The sequence below is a fragment of the Pteropus medius genome, unplaced genomic scaffold (assembly GCF_902729225.1).
Source record: "Pteropus medius unplaced genomic scaffold, Ma_sr-lr_union100, whole genome shotgun sequence".
Taxonomy (NCBI): domain Eukaryota; kingdom Metazoa; phylum Chordata; class Mammalia; order Chiroptera; family Pteropodidae; genus Pteropus; species Pteropus medius.
In genome coordinates, this window is record NW_024352786.1 from 10261349 (window position 1) to 10284051 (window position 22703).

Here is a 22703-nt window from a genome sequence, read left to right on the forward strand (position 1 = left end):
TTTTGTATATAATATGTACATGTGTCTTTTTTTTCTATTGAAATCTTAACCTTTAGAAGGGCTCTGAGAGTTTTGATCTGGCAACCAAATTCCTGGAAGTTGAGATGTTTCGGCATGAAGAACTACAACGCTTAGAAGGAATACAATAGCCACCCTTATCTGTGATTTTGCTTTTGCAGTTTTAGTTACTGATGGTTAACCGTGGTCCAAAAACATTAAATGGAAAATTCAAGAAGTAAACAATTCATAAATTTTAAATTGAAAAAAAAAAAGTAAAATGGCAGATGTAAGTCTATTTCCATAATACCATTAAGTGTGATTGGATTGGCAGAGGTCAAAGGTAGACTATATTAAGATCCAACTATATGTAGTCTATAGGAGACATACTTTAGCTTCAAATAGGTTAAAAGTAAAAGGATAGGAAAAGATATATCACACAAACAGCAACCATAAGAAAGCTCACATGTCTATACTCATATCAAACAAAAGAGGTTCTAAAATAAAGTGTTAACTAGAGATAATGAGAGACATTTTATGATAAAAGGATCAATCCATGAGGAATGTATAGCTGTTATAAATGTATTTGCAACTAACAACAGATCCGTAAATACATGAAGTACAAACTGACAAATGAAGAAATAGACAATTCAAATTGTTAGTTAGAGACCTGAATATCTCATATTCAATAATGGTAAGAACAACTAGGAAGATCAATAGAAAACTAGAAGACTGGAACAATACTATAACCCAACTAAATTAACTTATCTATAGAACAATCCAACAATATACATTCTACTAAGGTACACATAGAACATTCTTTAGGACAGAACATATATTAGACCATAAAATAAGCCTCAAAAAACTGAAACAGATTTAAATCATATAAAGTATGTTCTCTGAACATAATGCAATGACATTAGAAGAACAGAAAAAAAATTTTGAGAAATGCTATGGTTCTAAATAACCAATGAGTCAAAGAAGAAATCACAAGGGAAGTTAAAAATACTTTGAGATGAATGAAAATGAAGAGACAACATATCAAAACTTATGGGATGCACTTAAAGCAGTACTTAGAGGAAAATTTATAGCTGTAAACACCTATATTAAAATACCTCAAATCAATAATCTAACTTTCTACCTTAAGACAATAGAAAAAGAGCAAGGAAGAGAAAGCTAAAGCAAGCAGAAGGAAAGAAATAGATTACAATGGAGAATAGAATAGAAATGAAATAGAATAGAAAAACAGGAAAAAAAATCAATGAAACCAAAAGTTGGCTCTTTGAAGAGATCAACAAAATGGACAAAACTTTAGCTTAACTGACAAAAAAATTTACTAAAATCATGGGTGAAACATTACTTTTGACCTTATAGAAATAAAAAAATTAGATAATACTATGAACAACTGTATGCCAGTGAATGAAATTACTTAGATGAAATGGACACATTCCTAGAGAGACACAAGTTACATAAATTAACTCAAGCCAAAATAGAAAATATGAAGACACGTCTTCGCAAGAGATTAAATAGTAATTTAAAAAACTGCACAAAAAGGAAAGCCTAGTTCCAGATGGATACACTGGTGAATTCTACCAAACATTTAAAGAAGAAGCAATACCAATTCTTCACAGTCCTCCCCTAATGAGAACACTTCCCAACTTACTTTATGAAACCGGTATAACCCTGAGGCCAAAGCCAGATGAAAAGATCACAAGGAAACTACAGAGCAATAGCTCTTATAAAAACAAAAATCCTCAACAAAATTACCAGAAAACCTAATCCAGCAACATATAAAAAGGATTATATTACACAACTAGGTGGAATTTATCCTAGGAATGCAGGGTTGGTTTTGCATCAGAAAATCAGCTAATGTAATACACTATATATCAATAGAATAATGAACAAAAATCATATGCACAATCTCAACACAGAAACATTGGACAAAATCTAACACCCTTTCATGATAAAAACACTCAACACACTAGGAATGAAAATCAACTTTTGCAACCTGAATGAAAGTTATGTATGAAAAAACTACACTTAACATCATACTTAAGAAAGACTGAAAGCTTTCCCCACAACAGGAATGAAAGAAAGATATCCACTCTCAACATTTCTATTTAATACTGTACTGGAGGTTCTAGCCAGGGCAATAAGGTAAGAAAAAGAAAGAAAATGCATTCAGGTAGGAAAGGAAGTAGATCTATCATTATTCATAGATGACATCTCGTATATTCTTGAACAACATGTGGGTCAGGGATGCTGACACCCCCATGCAGTCAAAATCCACATGTAACTTTTGATTCCCCAAAGCTTAACCCTACTTATGAACAAAAGCCTTACCAATAACATAGTTGATTAACACATATTTTGTATGTTATGTGTATTATATACTGTATTCTTACAATAAAGTAAAATAGAGATAAGAATAAGTTAAAGAAACTTAAAATCCTGAGAGAAATATACTTATAGTATTTATTGAAAAGAAAATCCATGTATAAGTGGACCCATGTGGTCCAAACCTCTGTTGTTCAAGGGTCAACTGTATTTTGAAAATCCTAAGGAAACCACTAAAAAATTGTTGGAACCAGTGAGCTGAGCAAGGTTATAGGATACAAAATCAATGCATAAAATGCAATTGTACTTCTATATACTAGCAATAAGCAATCTAAGATGAAATTAAGAAATATAAATTCCATTTAAAAGAATATCAGAAAGAATAAAAAAACGAATAAATTTAAGAAATGTAAATATATTCAGAATATAAATTTATTTATATTCTGAAAATTATAAAACAACACTGAAAGAAATGAAAGAAGATCTGAGTAAATTGAAAGACATCCCATGTAAATGAATTGGAAGACTTAATATCGTTAAGTTGGCAATATTTTCCAAATACAGATTCAATGCAATTACTATAAAATGCCCAGCTGGCTTATTTAGAGAAATGGATAAGCTGATCTTAAAATTCATATGGAAATTCAAGAGACCAAGAATAGCCAAAACAATCCTGTAAAAGAACAGATTTTAGGGCTCACATTTCCAGATCTCAAACTTACTAGAAAGCGACAATAATTGAGTGTAGTACTAGCATAAGGATATTCAATTGAATAAAATTGAGAATCCAGAAATAGATCCTTGCACTTAGGATCAACTGATTTCAACACTGCCAAAACATTTCAATGAGGAATAAATTGTCTTTTCAATAAATGGTATTAAGACAATTGATTTCCACCTGCAAAAGAATGAATCTTTACTCCTCCCTCACACCATATATAAAAATTAACTCAAAATAGATCATAGACAAAGAGTTAAAATGATAAAACTCTGTTTTGTTTTGTTTTTTAAAACAGGGGTAACTCTGACAGTGGTTTCTTGAATATGACAGCAAAGTACAAGTAATCAAAACAAAAAAGATAAATTGAACTTCCTCAAAATTAAAAAAAAATGTTTCAAAGGACACATCAAGGAAGTGAAAAAAAGACCCTCAGAATGAAAGAAAATTTTTGCAAGTCACATATCTGATAATGGATTTGTATTTAGCATACTAAGGAACTCCAAAATTCAATAAAAAGATAACCCAATTAAAAATGGACAAAAGATCTGAGTAGACATTTCTTCACAGAATATATACAGATGGCCAATAAATACATGAAAAGATGCTCAATACCATTAGTCATCAGGAAAATGCAAATTAAAATTACAGTGAGAACATTTCACACCCACTAGGATAGCTATAATCAAAAAGACATAACAAAATCGTTAGTGAGGACACAGAGCAATTGGAACCCTCATACATTGCTGGAGAATATAAAATTGTGTGGCCGCTTTGGAAAACAGTCTGGTAGTTCTGCAAATGGTTAAACAATTACCACATGACCCAGCAATTCTCCTATGTATATACCCAAGAGAAATAAAAACATATGTCTACACAAAAACTCGAACATAAATGTTCATAGCAGTACCATTAATAGCCAAAAACTGGAAATAACCTAAATGTCCATCAAGTGGTTAGAGTATAAATAAAATGTGGTATATCCATATAATGGGATATTAATTTGGCAATAACAAGTAATACTGATACATGCTACCACCTGGTCGAGCCTTGAAAATATATCCAAAGTGAAAGACGCCAGTTACAAAAGATCACCTGTCATATGATTCTGTTTACACAAAATGTCTAGAATAGACAAATCAGAGACAAAAAGTAGATTAGTGATTGCCTAGGGCTGAGAGGAAGGGAAATAGGGCAATTAGGGAGTCACAGTTAAAAAGCACAGGATTTCTTTTTGGCCTGTTGAAAATGTTCTAAAATTGATTTTGTTATGCTTACAGAACTGTGAATGTACTAAAAAAAAAAAACCCACTGTAAATTTTAAATGGGCCAATTTTATGGTACGTGAATTGAATTATTTCTCAATGACATTTAGTGCATCTAATTTGTATGTGATTTCCTACAGATCTTACTTCCTCTACTCATAGTAGAATTTAGTGCAAGAACCATATAAATTTATATCAAGCACCTGGCATATTAAGAGCTAAACAAGTTAGATCTAACTAAATATATGCAGGTCATATGACCAGAGTAGAAGTCAAAACAAGACTTTCATTTATATTTTTAAATAGAAGCCCGTGTCACATTATTTCTTTGCCACATATGGGAATCTTTTGTAATAGTTTTGCGTCTGTTATCTCCTTAAAGTTTGGCCACTACTGCCCTCATCCAGGCTTTCATAACTCTATGTCTCCGTATTTCAGTAGCTTTAAATATTCTCCTGCTTCTAGCTTTTCTCCCTTAAATTGTTTTTTCTCAAATGTCTTTATGGGCAGATAATGATGAAAAAAGATAAAATCGAGCAACCATGAAAACAGGGAGGAAATGAACAAATGAAACACCTAACTTATGCAACACAAAACAGCATTTAGTGCAAGCAGACATGCCATATATCCACATGATCAATAACTGGCAAAAAGCATCGGAACCCAAAGTGCTCAACAAGACAAGATTTATTATATACTTTACAAAATTAAGTTTAGCTTAGCCTAATGTCCAGGCAATGCAGACACTGGAATCTAATTTACTATTTATTGGAATACTAACTTGTTGACAGCACATTTTATGTGCCTTTACTTATTTCATCATTAAGTATAAAAGCTCAGGAAAGTAATTTGATTTTATCTCTTTTGACTTAAAACCATCTAACTTGTTTTAAAATATTCTTAGAGAAGCTAATTTATCATGCTTAGTATAACGTGCTGAATTGGTCTGAAAATAAGAAGCCAGCATAAACATCCTAACAAATTTTAACCACTTGAAATTAGACAATTAAATACCGAGATTATTGAACAAACAATAAAGCAACCTGTAAGAAACAATAACCTCATGCTTTATCAAAAACAACAAAAACAAAATACCCAAATTTGAATTCACAATGGCTTCACACATTTCTTCAGAAATAGCCTTTGAATTTAAATTTTTTCCCAAAATATTTCCTTCGCAATTTTTCCATGCCACATGATACTATCTGAATGCAAAACAAAAATGTAACTATAGAGATAGTATGACTGATTTTGTTTCTGAATAAATATAGTACTAAAATGAAGGCTGTTCCTCAAAGTTATTACAACGGGAATCTACACACTTATTCCAATGATTCTGCCACTGCCAAGGGCATTTCTTCTGAAGGAATCATCTCATTTTGTATTGGGAAAACTTTTTACAGTTGGAATTTGTTTTTATTATAAATGGTATTTCTCCTGCCTTACTGGTCTTTACATTTATAAAGATCTGCTCTTTTAAAAAATCAAATCTATTCTTAAAGGATTAACATCTACTACCACTAAAAATATTCAAAAGAACACAAAACAGGCTTAAAGTTTTGACAGAACAACATTACTGTGCTCTGGACATAACTTTCAAAGTCAATAGAGTCTATAGCCATGCTACCCTGAACAAGCCCGCTCCCGTCTGATCTCGGAAGCTAAGCAGGGTCGGGCCTGGTTAGTACTTGGATAGGAGACCACCTAGGAAGACCAGGTGCTGTAGGCATAAAAAAATAAATAAATAAATAAAATAAGGGATCTTAAGCTGACAAGGTCCTTGCAATCTGTGAGGTCAACCAAGGGTTGCCTCGCCTAAAAAAAAAAAAAAAAAAAAGCTGTAGTCAGCACTCGTTTGATTTTTAGTAGTTGTGTCCTGTTACTAGAATGCTCATCTCACAGGAGAAGGTAAGCAGGGTGGAGTCTTTAACCTCAGACTGTTTACCAGGAGTAAGTTATACTTCATAGATATGGTAATTCTCACTCTGGTTAGAATGACTCCCCAGATAGATGCATAGGATACAAGGGAAAAAAACCCTATTCAAGTCCATGTCATCTATGGCCACCCTTTTACTTGCACTATTGCAAATACTGACTTTAGGTCATCTGCAGTTCTCTTGATCATGAGATACATGGGAGCATGACTAACAGACATTTCTGGGAAAATCAGGTCCTAAATCAAGCCCAGGAAAGGCTGGCTGGCCCCAGGGGTTATGCACAATCACCAGAAAGAAAGAGGGTCCCACAGCATGAGGTAAAATAATGCTTCATCCAAAGCTCATAAGGAAAACAAACTGCTCAGACCTGATGCCTCCGTGTCTTGGGAGATTTAGCCTCTGAACCGCTTTAACAATTATAATGTGATGGCAAGGAAAAACCATACTACGAACTAAGGCAGGATCTGACTATTAGGGCTTAACAAACACAGAGATGGAAAGAAGGTACCAGTAGTTGCTGGAGGCAGAGAAGGAGCTGCAATCCAGAAGCCATTGGGCAGCTCTGAAGAATATATATTGGGGAAGCTCACTGCATAAAGGAACCTTAGCCAAGCTTCACTAGGTACCAGCTCCTTTCAGGAGCAAGAGAGCTGACAACAAAGTATGTGACTGAATGAAAAACTCAGCGTTGGCTCTGTCACTGAGATTTCAGCAGCTACTCTATCAGAGTGACCCTCTGAGTGTACCTGTGTCTGTATGACTGCTGTGGCTCCCTAAATCATCTCTTTGCTTCTGTTCCTGCTCTTTCTGATCCATTCATTATGCGTTAGGCAGAGGAGTCTTTTTAAAATGCGAAACCTGATCACTACAGCTAAGATTTCCTTTTACTCTCAGAAACTACATAGAGTAACTTACTCCTTAAACTTATGAAGTAGAGTATCCCTGTTTTGTAGATGAAAAAGCTGAGGCATAGAGAAGCAGCTTGCCCAAAGTCACACAGGTAGCGAGTAGTAGAGGTGGGATTGGAACCTGGGCTGTTAACATTTTACAGTGCTTTCCATGCTTAAGCTTCCCATCACCTTGAAGACAGTATCTAGAATCTATGACCTGATTTTGAGAGCTTCCATGATCTAGTCCCTGCCTGACTCTCCAACCTCATTTCATTTCCTGTTCTCCCTCATTGTTCTTACTCTAGACACACACACACACACACACACACACACTCATATATACACTCTTCCCATGTTTGTACATGTGTGTAAGTATACATTAAAACATACATATACTTATATGTGTTATTTACATAGATACTTATGTTTACATACCTATACACATCTTTATAAATTTTCATGAATGTGTGAACAGAAGAAGCTTTTTGGTGCAGTGATTAAGAACACTGATACAAGGGCCAAACCGCCTTGGTTCAAATCCTGACTCTGCCATTTAGCGGTGGGATCTCTAGCAGTTACTTCTGTATTTCTAAGTGTCCTCATCTAATAAAACGGAGAAGATGGAATTTACTTCCCAAGCTCATAGCAAGGATTAAACAAATTCATGTATACATAGCACTTAGAATAAGTGCCTGGCAGGCAGTGAGTACTATATCACGTTAAAATTCTTTCTCAAATTTGCCTATGAACACATGTTCCTTCTGCCTGAAATATTCTTTTTAACATGGCGGCCTCCATCTATCCACCCTTCAGGATTCAGTTTTGACGTCGATTTCTTAGTTTCTCAGCAGGCCTTCTTGACGACCCTAGGTTTGATGAAGCCCGTTATGCGTGCCCAGAGCACCCTTCATTTCCTTTACAGCACCCTTGTCACTGTTGTTTATGACTGTGGTCTCTGAGACTGTAAACTCCACAAGGACATGGACTATGTTTGTTTTCAACACCGTGTTATGCACTGCACCCACAACTTTGCCTGGTGCAGAGCAGGGGTTCTATAAAGTCTATGAATAGTGAATAAAGCTCCCAGAACCAAGTGCCTTAATCTGCTCATGGAGAATTAGGGTGAACATCCATAAGGAAAAAGGGCAAGAGTCTAGACCCGAAGGACACATGCATAGGAGACTGTTCTTCAGAGAGAAAGGGGGCCTTCCAGACACAACAGTACCACAAAGACAAATGTAACTTGGCCTGCCCACAGAGAGATGATAAGGTCATAGCATCATAAGTTTGAAAGCTGAAAGGAAAAAAAAAAATCCGGTAGAAGAAAATTAAGTTTCAGTTACTTTTTCAAGGGTTTATAACTAATTATTGACAAAGCTGACCTCTTAAATGTTTTTTTTTTTTTTTTTTTACTGTGCAAAATTTGTTAAAAGGTCTGCTCCTCCTCCTATAAGAAATGAAAAATGAGGATTGGAAAAAAAAATGGTACCTTATGCTCAGAATTTGAGAAAGGCTTCGTGGTGATTATTATACCCAGTTGGGACACTTAAATGTCACTTGCAAATGGGATTTCTTGTTCTGTTGGCTGAAAGATTAATTTTCTTGGGTGATTTCCAGTATTGGGGTAATCAGGCAGCCACAATTTAGCAGAATTAAATGTTCAGCAAAGTATAGCTCCTCCAATAAATTCTGGAGCTCCCCAGAATGCCACTGCTCTATATTTAGGAGAAATATTAGGTAGAAGATCATCTATGCACACAAAGTAAAGGAAGAATAGTAATGCTGTCTTAGGAAGTCAGGCATGAGAATTCCAGAAGGGCCACTCCATGCTGCAGAAATGGTGAGCTGATATTTACAATTAAACTGCAGCAAATAAAGGTCAATTATGACATAATGTTTTCCATTCCTTTTATCGTATGTATTCATCTTCATTCCTGCTTTTTACAAACTGGCTCACGAATAGAAGAAAGATGATGTAACATGCTTATCATATTTTTCCATAATATTAACTTGGTAAGACCTGCTGAGCCGTTGATAGACAGAACCAAAATGTGAAGTGAGCTAGACAAATTGAAGTGCTGGCCAAGTGAAATGATGTGTGATTCAATGAGGGGATATGCATTTCACTTTAGAAAGAAGCATACAATTGATTATTGGAAAATGGAAACAGGCTGATTAGTTGACAATGTGGAGAAAAGACCAAGGGCATCCCAACATATCCTGTCAATTACAAAGCCAATGATGTATTTCGGCAATCCAGGAAGCAACATGCATTTGGAGATTCCTGAGTAGGCAGATGCCTGGGAGGAACAAAATGTGTACAAAGAAGGAGCCTGGGTTCTTATTATAACAGGAAAGCTGGGGTGGAGAAGAAAGAATGGAGGAAAATTTGTGGAAACAACTGATGAAGGACCTTCAGTGTGAGACTAAGTAATTATTAAATTTAGTAAATATTAGGAATGTCAAGGTAACATAAGACTCACATCATTTAACTTAACCTACAACTTTGATGTGCATACAGAATGTAATTTATTTTGTCTAATGCTAGTTTTGGCTTCCTGCCCGAGTCTCCGTCCTCTGGTTGAGTGCCTCCCATGTGCCAGGTGCTTTGTGGTATCTCACTGAATTGTAATAATCCTGGAAGATAAACACTATTCCATTCATTTTATAGAGGAGTCAACTACGTGTCAGAGATGGGGCGCTTTGCCCAGAGTCACACAATGGTAATCTGTATCTCAGAATTTGAATACTAGTCTAAAAGAAAATTTATGCTGTTTCCACTATACTCCATAAATGACATAACATGCTGCATTTTACTGAATCTAAAATATCCATTGTAGGCTGCTCCAATAATGCACATTCCACTAAAAAAGAAATGCACTGCCAATTACGCCACAACACATACTTATTTGTAAGACAAATCCTGATTTCTGAGATGAAAAAATGTGCATCTTAGAGTGAATAAAATCTGGTAAACACTGTTTAAGGAAAATCACTTGAGCAGCTGTGTACAGTCTGGACCAGAACACAAAAACACCCGGGGCAAGAGAAGATTGCCACAGTCATTCAGCTATTAAGAAACGAAGGCCTGGGTAACGAGAGAGCCTTGTGAAATGGAAAGAAAGGTGAGCTTCAAAGAAACACTGGGGCAAGTGATCCAATGGGAACAGTGGCAGTTTGGATCTATGTTGTAAAGGATGAAGAATGGATGATAAACCAAGATTTTAAAGTCTGGAAAACTGGGAAACAGTAGCAACTGAGAAACTGGAAAATGGAAGAAGAAGGATGGGTTCTGTTTTAGATATGTTAACATTCAAAAAACCAGAGTATTATCTCACTACGGAGGAGGGAGCGCCAAAGATGCGACTTGGGTTTGCTTGCATACAGGCAACGTCGTAAGGAGAAGATAACACTGTAATTAGGAGTTTGGGAGGAAAAAACAGGCAGACAGGTTTGGGCCTGTGCTGCCAAAAAACAAAAACAAAAACATGAAGAGATGGACCCTTGGACAAAGAATAGAAGGAGAAGTTTTAGACCAAAGGAGGCATCTTTGTCAAGGATGAGTATCCATCCCTCTCGGGCCTTCAGGTGGCATCACAGTGTCACCATGAGACATAAAGCAGGGATGGCAAGGACTTACTGCTAGCAGGAGCTGCAGGCTTCACTCTCACACTTCCCTACACACCTAAGAGACCAACACTTGCTGTCAGAGAGAAGGAACAGGGCTGGAGCCAGCACAGCAGAATTCCTGCTCTGAGGCCAAGTTATTACATTTAATTGCAAGGGCATATGGGGGCATTTTTTAAAAAGCTATGTTTAGCAAAAGGTAACAAATGGCACCCGCCAAGACAATCATTATTCATCTAAGTCTGGGAATCAAGTGTTTCCATTACCTGTCTCTCTTAATTTCAAGTAAAGTTACATCTTAAGACAGCTGGCAAAGGAGCTGCTGACCATACATTTTAGTCTGTTGCCTCATGTATTATATAGTCACTCAGACCCAGTTACGCAGCACTTTTGAAAGTTGTATTAACTATCTCAGGTTATGCACCTTATTAATGCAATGTCCAAAAGTGATCAAATAAGAGAAAAAGTTATTAATCTGACAAAGAGAAACATTATTTTCTTAATCATTACCTGATTTTTTTTTTTACATTTACAAATGAATTTCCATTCCCACTGTAACTTCTCTCGTTGTTTCTCTGTCACTCGCAGCTGGATGCCTGTCACTGGACAGTCAGGCTCTCCTCCCTGTCAGAATGGCCCCAGCCTGATGCCACTCCCAGCTAGAGCTGTGTGGTCCAGCATGAGAGCCACTGCCACCCTAAGCATGGCCAGTTCAAATTGGAATGTATTGTGAGTGTAAAATATACTGTTGACTTTAAGGACTTAGCATGAAAAAAGAATGTAAGATACCTCATTAATAGTTTTTATATTGATTTACATGTTGAAATGACATTTGGATATAATGGCTTAAGTAAAATATATTCGAACACATTTTACCTGTTTTTAAAAATTTTTTTTTAAATATGTGGTTAGTAGAAATTTTAAATTACATTTATGGCTCTCCTGTGACTCAAATTTATACTTCTTTTGCGTAGCACTGGTCTGCTCTCAGCTTCTGAGTCTTATTCATTTAATCCATAAATTCACTTCAATCAACTAACATTTATTATGTATATCGTATGAGGCAGGTACTATAAAAATGCTGGTGATATGAAGATATAAATAATATGATTTTTGACCATTAAGAGCTCCCAATTAGTGGAGGGAGGGCATTTAAAAAGTAACTAAAACAATATGACAAATGCTATTAAGATTAAGAATAAAACGCTATGGAATCTTAAAGAAGAAAGTTCACTATTTCTTAAAGAATGAACAGAAAATTTTCTAGTCATTTACATGGTAGGCAAAAGTTAAGGGCACCCCACATGGAGGGCACAGTGAATTTGACGACTCAGGGAAAAGAAAATGTTTGGAGAATTGAATGTAGTTCAGAAAGGCTAAAACAGTCGCCTGCAGGGAGGGTGACAGATAAGACCTCACTGGAGGGCAGGCGTGGAAAAGAGAACCTTGCATGCTGTGCTAAGAAGCGCAGACTATATCCTGGAGATGAAAGAATCGTGTTTGTATTTCAGAAGTAGCACTGCAGCAATATCGTGGAGGAAGGACTAAGTGGTCCGGGTGAGGAGGAGTTTGATATTTGAGAGAAGGCAGAGATGAAGGTGAGTGGACTGGCAGGGTGTCTATTCCAGTAGTCAAGATAACAATAATACGGATTCGAACAAATGGGACAGACTGCAGAAATATTTAAGGAGGTAGAATCCGCAGGTCTTTGGGATTTACTGGATGTTAAAGGTAAAATAGAAGGAACAGGTTTATGAACTTTGGTGACTAAGACGAAGTGAGATAAATACTAGATACCCACTAAAGAAGATGGCTATCAAAAGGTATTCTTAAGGAATGATACCAAGTTGAGTGGCTGGACTCAAATGAAAATTGCTTTCAAAACGGAGATGTCCTAAGTGCCCAGATCAGTCAAAACCCCTTTTGCAGGTCCCTTCCCTAATCAAGTTTACTGGGGGTGCAGTGGGGGCTGAGTGGGTATATTTATGAGTTCAAGGAGTAGAAGGAGGCGATATTTGGGAATCAGAAAAGACATTTTGGGAAAGCTAAGCCTTGAGCTGGACTTTGAAGGACAGTGGGTGGAGAAGAAAGGGTATTTCTGATAAGAGGGGAGAACTAAAGAGATGTAGTGAATGAAATTTTCAAGTCAGGAATAAGCAATTAGCAGGTGTACTCCAAGGACAGGCCAAGAATGGAGTATTTATGTTTGGAAGAGTGGGAGATGAAATTGGAGAGGCAGCTGGGGTCATATTAAAGAGAGATCCTGTAGGCAGCATGGAGCCATTAAAAGCTTTTAAGCACAGAAATTGACAACATGACATTTAAGTAAGATTACTCTGTGGTGTTGTATAGAAAAATTCAAGCAGGGCGATAGTTAGGCAGTTCTGCTTAGCTTACTTTTACGAAATCCACTAAATGTCAAACACTTTTCCAGGCCCTGGGGACTTAAAAATAAATGAGAACTAGTCTCTTCCTCAAGGACTTGTAACCAATTACAGATAAGCAGAGAACAAGATCAGTCAAGGTGTTTTTTGTTTATCCAATTTTTGAAGCAATGAGGGTTAGACCAAGGTGTTATCAGTGAGAATGGAGAGTAAACATCTAAAAGCAAGAACAGATAGCACCTGTGGATGTATTATAAATATGAGTCCTTTATTTATTGGGTCTTAACACTACCTGCTTTTGACCCAATCTTTTTCCCAATTTATTCCCCCCTGTTTTTCATTTCTGTCTTCTTCTCTGTAGCTAAGGGCACTTACTAAACACTGGCAAATCAAATAACATATTAAACACCTTATCTTTTTCTGAAGCCATGTGTGTTCTCTTCTCTGAGTGGGGTTGATATTCTTTCCATTCAGTTGTTTCCATCTCTGAGCAATCAACCTATATCTATTACACACAGAATTAATTGGAGTTTGCATAATCAGAGAGTCTGGAGCATTTTCATTAAATATCTTATTTTAAATGAAAGAATAAAAGGAAATGCTAGAAAACAGCCTGCCACACAGGCATATAAATAAAAGTATATGGCTTTGCTTAAAAGATAACTCCCAAGTCTATCAATTTAACAAAGATTTAACAAAATGGCCTACTATGTGCCAGATACTAATCACTGGGATAAGATGAATAACACACAATTCTAGTCCTGAGAACTTTTAGATCCTACAGGCAGGTGACGAAAAACTTACCTGACCAGATGTGTCATTATCTCCACTACTCACTCTAGTCCATGCTGTGATCATTTCTTACTTGCACTATCTTCCTTCTTGTACCATTCTTTCACACCCACATTCTAGTCTCACAGGGCTTAAGTGAATCTCTTATGTAAGTTATATAATGTCACTCTTTCCTTTATTACTCACAGATATTTAAGGGTGGCCCTTAATCTTGGCCCATAAGGTCCCATAGGATATGACTTTGATGCCATCTTCTACAATTATTTCCCTTACTCATTCCACTCTACTCACACTGGGACTGTTTATCGTTCCTAGAGTATTCTAAACACTCCCACTTGAGACCCTTTTCCTGGTTGCCTGCACCTAGCATCTTCCTCCCTAAATGTCTGTGTGACTTGCTCTTCACTTTTTGCAGATCCCAAAGGCTGTCTTATCACTGACTCATTCTCTGACTACCCAGCATTCTCTACCTGCCCTCCTTATCCTGCTTTACTTTTCTTAAAAACACTTACTTAAAAAATGCATCTATTACCACTGGAATTTATCATTTATTATGTGCCTCCACCAACAATATTGGTTTGCTCCTGTATTCTCAGTACTTGGAATGTTTAATGGAGTGTGGTAGATGGTTAACAAATACTTCTTGAGTAAATTGGGTGAATTATTGTTAAGCACAGGATTATAGGGGCGCAAAGAGAAGGGAAAGGTACAAGGCATATTCTGGAAGAGACAGGGATCAGAGAAAGGTTCTTTAAGCAAGTAATGTTTAGGTTGTGACTTCATTCATATGCTCATGCAGGCATTCATTCAACAGATTCTTATGGACTTTTCCTATGTGGCAAGCACTATTTTAGGACCAGGAATGTAGCTGTCATGAAGGCAGACAAGTCCTTGTTCTTGTGAAACTTACCATCTAGTGGAAGAAAGATAATAAGCAAGACAATACATGAGTAAACAAGAAAAACATCCCATATTGACACATAGGACACAAAGAACTAAAATAGGGTGATGTAAAAGAGAATGCCTAGATGGTAAACTTTCGATTGGGTCACTAGGGAAGCATCTTTAGGAGGTGATATTTCCGTAGAAACCTGAAGGACAATAAGAAAGCGCCTATGTGAAGATGAGGAGGTGAGCACTGCTATGGAAAGAGAACACCCAGGACAAAATCTTTAAATGGGAATGGGGTTTGAAGTGTTCAAGGAACCAAATGGAAGACACATAGCTGCAGGGAAGAGGGCAAGGAGGAGAGGGACGTGACTTAAGATCAGATAGGAAGAGTTTTAAGGATGAGTAGGACTTAGGTGAAACAGGGGAAGAACCAGACTGAAAAGCACTGTAGGCGGAGAAAACATAAGCAAAGGCAAGGAGGCATGAAATAAATTGGTATGTCTGAGTGACTCTAGGAAATTCATTTCTCCTGGGTTTACTACACAACCAAAGATGGAATCCACACTACTGTATGGGTAAATTGTTTTTTTCATGAAGCTTTTGGCACCATATTTTGTTGCAGTTGAAAAGAGAACCATCTCTCTAGAAAACATATTTTCAGGAAGCTCTACAACCTATCAGAAAAGACCATAGTAAAAAATATATATATTCTTAGAAAGTTCAGTTATTATACATTTGAGCTCTCATTAAAGCTTAAAAGCTGGAAAGCAAATGCAACTGTGCATATTTTATTTTATTCTAAACACAACTTCAGACCTGTAAGCTGGTAAATGGTAAATCCATGAAATGCTCAGGAAAAAGGACATTCTGCAATGTGGCTGCTCAAAGAAAATAGTTATGAGAAAGCTGGTCCCAATTTTTAGATGCAAAACATTTCTAGAGACCGTAGCTTAAAGGCAGGTGCTCAGCAACCTTCACCTTTTTTGATAACAGCGGAGACTGTCAAAAAAGCAAATCAACATGGTTTGAAGAAAAAGACAAGCCAATAAGAGGCAGGATCCAAGAAACAGAGCATAAAAATGCAAAACATCAAAAATGACTCAATATTTTATCTCCATTTTCCAGTGTTCCCTTTTACCCACACTTATAGAAATAAAAATTTTCAGAACTTAATATTTATCTCTTAAAACACTCAAGTTGTGACAAGAAACAAACATGAACATTAGCTATTTAGCTGACATAACTCAAAATGAAATTGACAGTTACCTGAAATTCTAATCCATAGTTTTCTCTGCAGAATTCTCTCAATTTAGGATACACATTTTCTCTTAGTGCCTGTCTTTCTGCTCCCGTGTCTGTAGAAAAACAACACATAGAAAGTGAGTTATGTCTATATGTGTGTGTGTGTGTGTGTGTGGTAATAAATGAAAGCTTACAAATAAATATTAACATTAGTATAATCAACTTGGGGGGCTACGTTGTGGAATGATGGGATGCTTGATCACTGCAGAAGACCTGTATTAATAGAGTGGGGGAGGAGAGATCCCTTTACTAGGCACACACGAGAAACCTGCAGGATGGATGGAAGCCCCACTGGTCAGTTCTGCATGCGCTGGCAGAGATAAGAATTCACAGTTCTTTATACCCACCTAGATCTTCATGTGGAGCTCTTAAATAGCCACAGCCACAGTCTTTGGAAGAGGTAGAAGGGAAATTGTAGGGCCATTAGGTGTTTTAGCCTCAGTAAGTATAAAAGTTTCAACATGCACACACATTTAGCTACTGACTTCCAGAAAATCCAGACTCTATCATCATTTCCATAGTAATTAGAAATACTATGACTTTTACAATATCTAGTACAACATCCATGCAATCAGCACAACAACTAGGAGAGGCAAACTGTGGTGCAAACACCCCAAACTAGCAGATTCCACACACTGTAGATTTGATTGGCCAGCGGGTTAACGGAGTTTAAGATCTTCCACCTGGACTTTCTGTTATATCAGAGAAGGGAATTATTTTATGAGTGCCATACTACATTTTTTAATTTTTAAAAATATTTTATTTTCCATGTCATTAAAAATATAAGAAGAAACAGAGAACCTGAAACCAAAACCATAGATTATGCATGTATTTAATGTTAAATGTTTTGCACAGAAAGGGATTCACCTATGCTGGACAATGCTTTGTATCAATGATGACACTATAAGATTCTTACAGCAAAGAGTGGCTGTTCCTTGCCAAACTAACTTTAGTAAGAGATGAGAAACAGAGCTTTAAAAAATTAGGTTAATTGTCTATGGCCATGCTACCCTGAACAAACCTAATCTCATCTGATCTCGGAAACTAAGCAGGGTCGAGCCTGGTTAGTACTTGCATGGGAGATCACCTAGGAAGACCAGGTGCTGTAGGTATAAAAACTAACTAACTAACTAACTAACTAACTAACTAACTAACTAACTAACGGATCTTAAGCTGACAAGGTCCTTGCAATCTGTGAGGTCAACCAAGGGTTGCCTCGCTTAAAAAAAAAAAAAATTAGGTTAATGTGTTAACTTACAAAAAATACCATTTGTTTAACATACCTCAATCCAAACCATAACTATGAAACATTTTCATACCACATTTATAACTAAGGAACCAATTTAAAAGAATTTCCTTATTATTCTCAAGCACATCTGTCCATGTAAATTCAACCATATGCTGTGTTGACCCACTTTATTTTCCTACTGTTCTCAAGTCTATTTTGAGATTCAAATAACCAGTCTCGAGAATCTGAAATGCAGCTGCAGCCTAACAGAGTGACAGGAACCAGTGTTTACATGGAAACCAAAGGTCTTCAATACAAGGTCTTCTAGATTATCCGTGATCCAAACAAATAGTATCTTTTCCCACTATAGATCCAACATGGACCTGTGTTGAAAAGGAGAGCGAGATGACCAAGCACACGAGTGGTACATTCGAGCAGCACCCATGTGCTGTTATGGCACTGGTGGAGGCAGTATGTTAAGCTTTTATATGATTTTATATAACTCCTACAATCTTGGGATCAGATGTCCATCTCCCCTTGCCTCATTTTAAGGGTTGAAAACACTAATGTCACAATAAAGCTGATAGTATTTGATCACTCTCTCTAAAAGCCTACAGATGTTTAAACCCAAATAACAAAAATGTCACTTTACAAATAAACAAATACTAGCAGGTATGGAAGTTGGAATATATTAAACAAAGATTATTAAGATATTCTAAAAAAAGCATCAAAATAATATACTAAAAAATTATAAAATGATATAAGGAGCAGAAATAATGTTTCCTAAAAATGTTACTGTGACTCTTATTACTAGGTACTGAGACCTGAACATTCAGTAGTAAGGAGGATAAGACAGAACTATAGTATCTAATTACTAACATTTACTGAGTACTTACTGTGTAGTCTAATAGTGAGCTAAGTATTTCTACAAGTGTTATCTTCTTAGTCAATTCCGACAGTTATATGAAATAGGTATAATTATTATTCCTTATTTTTCATGAGAGAAAACTGAAATATAGAGAAGAGGCTTGCCCGGGATCATATGACAACTAAGTTGGAGAATCCAGATTTGAACCGAGAGCCACATGTCATAGTTTGCTCTAACCATGAAAAACACGTAACTGTGCAAAAAAATTGACCTTTGAAAATGACGAATGCAGTAACTTCACAAAATGGTTAAAGGATGTTGAAGTCCTAACATTTATGAAACAAAAATATCTGAATTATCTTTGATGTATCTGTCCCCTTCTATAATATACCCTTCAATAGCCAACCCACCACCTATTTCTGCAAATACTCTACCACTGAGCTATACCCACTCACCACCGAGTTCTAAAAAAATTCTGAATTAATCTACTTCTCTACACCTCTGGTGCAAGCCAAACTCATCTCTCATCTGGACTCCATTTCTTTGTTTGCATACTTGCCCCTTTTGGTCCATTTTCCACAGAGCAGCCACAGATCTTTTAAAAATGTAAATCAGATCACATCACTATCTTGTTTAAAATACTCTAGCAGCAATTCATGGATCTTGGAATGAAGTCCACACTCCTTTCCTTGAATGTTCTCCCTCTCCCTGAGCTCATTTCGTACCACTTTTCCAGTTCCTGTCTCTCCAGCAGCACTGGCATTCATTTGGTTCTGGGTTACACTCCCACTGTAGCCTTTGCTCTAGCTGTGACTTCCTCCTGGAATGCTTAGTCCTGTGATCATCTCGTGACATTTCCTGTCATTAAAGTGACAGCCTGAATGCCACCTCCTCAGAGAGCTCTTCTCTGAGAACCCCATCTACAGCACCACTCTACATTACATCACTTTCTTTAAATTCTTTGCATGTTATTCATCGCTATTGTTGGTATTTATTTGTTTACTATCTGTCTTCTCCACTGCAATGTGAGCTCAAAGGGAGTCACGTCCTCCTTTTGTCTCATTCACTGCTGCATCCTCAGTGATTACAGTTGCACTCAATTAAGGAATGAGTGAATGCAAAAACCCACACAGGCACCAGTGACAAAAATAAGCCGACAGGCAATGCATCTCTGCAATTATCTCCAGAAACAGAAAGGCTTCCTACATTACAATTTGTCCGTGGATAGATACAGAATCAAGACTATGGAATTCTGAGAAATAAAACCATGAGGTTTAGAAACGTAGTTTCATGAGTTGAGTGAAAACTGAAATATTGATTTCATTTCTGGTTTCTGTGTTTCTGGCAGAATACTAATACCTTTTACTAAGTTATGTTGAACCTTTCTAAAGATATGAAGGGAGCCTTTTCACATATCTGACAGGCATTCTGTGTTATTACTTATATTTCAAAAATGACTCAGATTTTCCTACATTTGTATTACTAGATGATGACAGGCTCTGGAAATGGAAAAGCAATTAGGGTTGAATGGGTTAATTAAGAAGGGTGACAGATAAGCTGACTTCATTATAATAAAAAGCCTGATTCATACTAACAGCAAATCTGGATGTTGTCAATTAAAAAACATTAGGATGTCATGAACAGGAAAAATTAAGTCACAGAATGTCACACATAAACAGGGACCTCTTAAAATTAAGTGTGGATCAGAGACAAGGGATGTCATCATTTACCCTTTATACATAGTCACAGCATCCATTTGTGCCTGCCCAAATGCTCTGAGAAAAGGTGCATTAACACTTTGGCAGAGCTATTGTGTTTTTAAAGAGTTGCTTTCTAAATAATTCCTCAATGATTTCAGAGTTAATGAAGGTCTCTGTGCAGTTTCAGAGTTACCCACAGGAAGAACATTAGTTGGGGGAGAGTTATTAATACCATTATCCTACTTCAAGAAAAGTTCAGATTAATTCTAAATTTTTGTTACAAATACGAGTGCCAAAATGACCATGTTGGATTGGAACCTCTTACTGCCTCTACCTTACCGAAACTTCAGGCCGTGGACATTAGATTAAGTCATTTCCTCCTTGGCCAGTCAGAAAATTTACTTAGGATCTACCCACCACACAACCTCTACTGCAACTGTTGTTCCAGTTTGGTCTCCAGGTCTCTACACTTGCTCTTGTCTGGATTCCCCCTTATCTGGCCCCTTAGCCAGTGATTCATCTGGACATCCTATCTGGCTTTTATTGTTTTTGGTTGATTTCTCGTTTGGTGGCTTCCCAGAGGCTTTCTCCTCTGTATGCCCTCTAAGTCCTCTGTGCCCAACCAGCCACACTCACCCATCCTTATTTTAATATTGCCAAATCCTGTCAATTTGGCCACTCTCTATTTTTACTCTTACCATCTCTCAGCCCTGAGAGTCCAAAAGTCTCCTATTTGGGCAGTTCTGTTTCTCCTCATTGCAGTATTATGTTCCCCAGAGCTGCTGGAGATAAATCCCAAGACAAAACGAAAGTGAAACTAAATTGCTCATTAAAGACCTTGGCTGGCATCTTGTGGCCCAGAGGATAAAGGCCAGAATGTTTGGTACATGTGTCTTCTAGCTAAGGTCTGTCTTCTCCTGCTCTTCCCCATGTACCCTCCAGAGTAGTTTTCAGATATGACTTGAACCTGAACCATGTCTTTACTCATACTGCTTTCCATGCTGAGAATTCCCTATTGACTGCATCACCTTTGCTTAGCAGACTCCTACCCTTCTGAGTCCCAGTCAAATGCAGCACAGAAATCAGAGCAGACACCAGCACAAAGTTAGTACTCAATAAAGGAATGAGCAAACGGATGTTATTAGAAGGAAAATATTAATTAAACCCAACTAAAGAATTAATTTGTCACCATAAAGCTAACATAAGTCAAAATCCAATGTCATTTTCAAGTAATAGTTGACTATGTTGATGGCATTAATAGTCATGTGTGAATCTGGGTAATGTTACAAAATACATGACAGGGCATGGCAGAGTAAGGAGCTTAGCAGATCCTCTTCCCAATAAGCAATAATAAAATTGGAAAAGGAAATTGTCAAAATAAGCATTTTAATCAATGAAAGACCAAAGGCACAAACCAAACCAGGAAGTGATTTTTCATGAGAAATTTGGGTAAGAACAATGGAGTCTATGGGATTCTTGCCTGGGACTTCTCTGCCCACCCCATTTCTGAGAAGGCCAAGCTGTGAACATCAATGATTTCATTGCCAGAGAGGACTTGCTTGATTTGAAGCTGAGCAAGGGAAGACTCCAGGCCCATCAGTGTTGCTGGTAGCAGCAGTGATCTCAAAGGTAGAAAAATGGGAAGCCCAGTGACTTGAGTGGCCTGTGGCTTCATCCATATTCAAAAAGCTATCAAGAGCCTTGATAAGCTCTCTGCAAAATTTTGGCTGATGGGAAGGCTACCCATAGACACAAGAAAAGGCCTAGTGAACAGTAAAAGCTGGGACAGATTTAAACACTGGCTAAATTTTGCATGTGTTCCCCAATATGCACAACCCACTTGCAGACAGTGGAAGCCTTACTGCCTTGAAAATTTGGAAAGAAATTCTGACAAATCACTGACTAACACCAAGATTTGCAGACAAGTGGGTGACCCCTAGGAAGCCAGGCATCGTCATTATCATCATCATCAAATGACTGGGCAGAGGCATTAGCAGCCCACACAATGGAAAACTGATTCCATAGACTTAGTGCATACAAGTTACTAAACAAAGCAAAAAACAAAACAAACAAATTTAAAAAGAGCACTCAGAGGTAAAAATCAGTTTTCAACAAAAATTATGAAATACACAAAGAAATAGACTAACAGACACATATTCAGGATAAATAAGTAGTCAATAGAAACAGGTCCTGCATGAGTTCATATGTTGGATTTAGCTGACAAAGACCTCAAAACAACTATTATAAACATATTCAAAGAACTTAAGGAAACTATGTTTTAAGATCAAAGAAAAATAAACACGTTTCCAGAAACCTGTGGGACGTTAATTGTAGTGATACATATGTAAGAGGAGTCCCAGAAAGAGAGGAGAAACAGAAAGAAGAAAAATATTTTGAAGAAATAATTGCCAAATGTCCCAAATTTAATGGAAAACATTAACCTACATATTCAAAAAGTTCAAAAGACCTGAGTAGGATAAACACTAAGAGATCCACACTTAGATATATAGTCAAAGAGTTGAAACCAAAGGAAAAAAAATCTTGAAAGTAGCAAAAGGAAAATGACTCATCAAACATCAAGGAACAGTACAATTAATGGCTGAATTCTCCTCATAAGGAATGGAAGACAGAAGGCAATAGAAAGTACTGAAAAACAACAACAGCAACAACAACTAAGAATTCTATATCTAACAAAGCTATGTAAAAAAAGACCTAGAGGATATTATGCTAAATGAAATAAGCCAACACAGAAAGACAATTACTATAT

At 36.8% G+C, this 22703-nt stretch overlaps 1 protein-coding gene and 2 pseudogenes across 3 annotated transcripts in view; 2 read left to right on the forward strand and 1 right to left on the reverse strand.

The window, feature by feature from the left end:
• The window catches only part of NWD2 (NACHT and WD repeat domain containing 2), a 139562-nt gene that overhangs the window by 66842 nt on the left and 50017 nt on the right, over positions 1–22703 (reverse strand). For 2 of the 3 annotated variants that reach the window (XM_039848822.1, XM_039848821.1), the window contains one exon: positions 16105–16193. In XM_039848822.1, the coding sequence (XP_039704756.1) occupies positions 16105–16193 (89 nt within the window). Of the gene's footprint in view, positions 1–16104; positions 16194–18264; positions 18304–22703 lie in introns of those variants that run through there. The other variant, XM_039848823.1, reaches the window with a different exon arrangement.
• On the forward strand, positions 5928–6046 carry LOC120591385 (uncharacterized; annotated as a pseudogene).
• Positions 17134–17252, forward strand: LOC120591302 (uncharacterized; annotated as a pseudogene).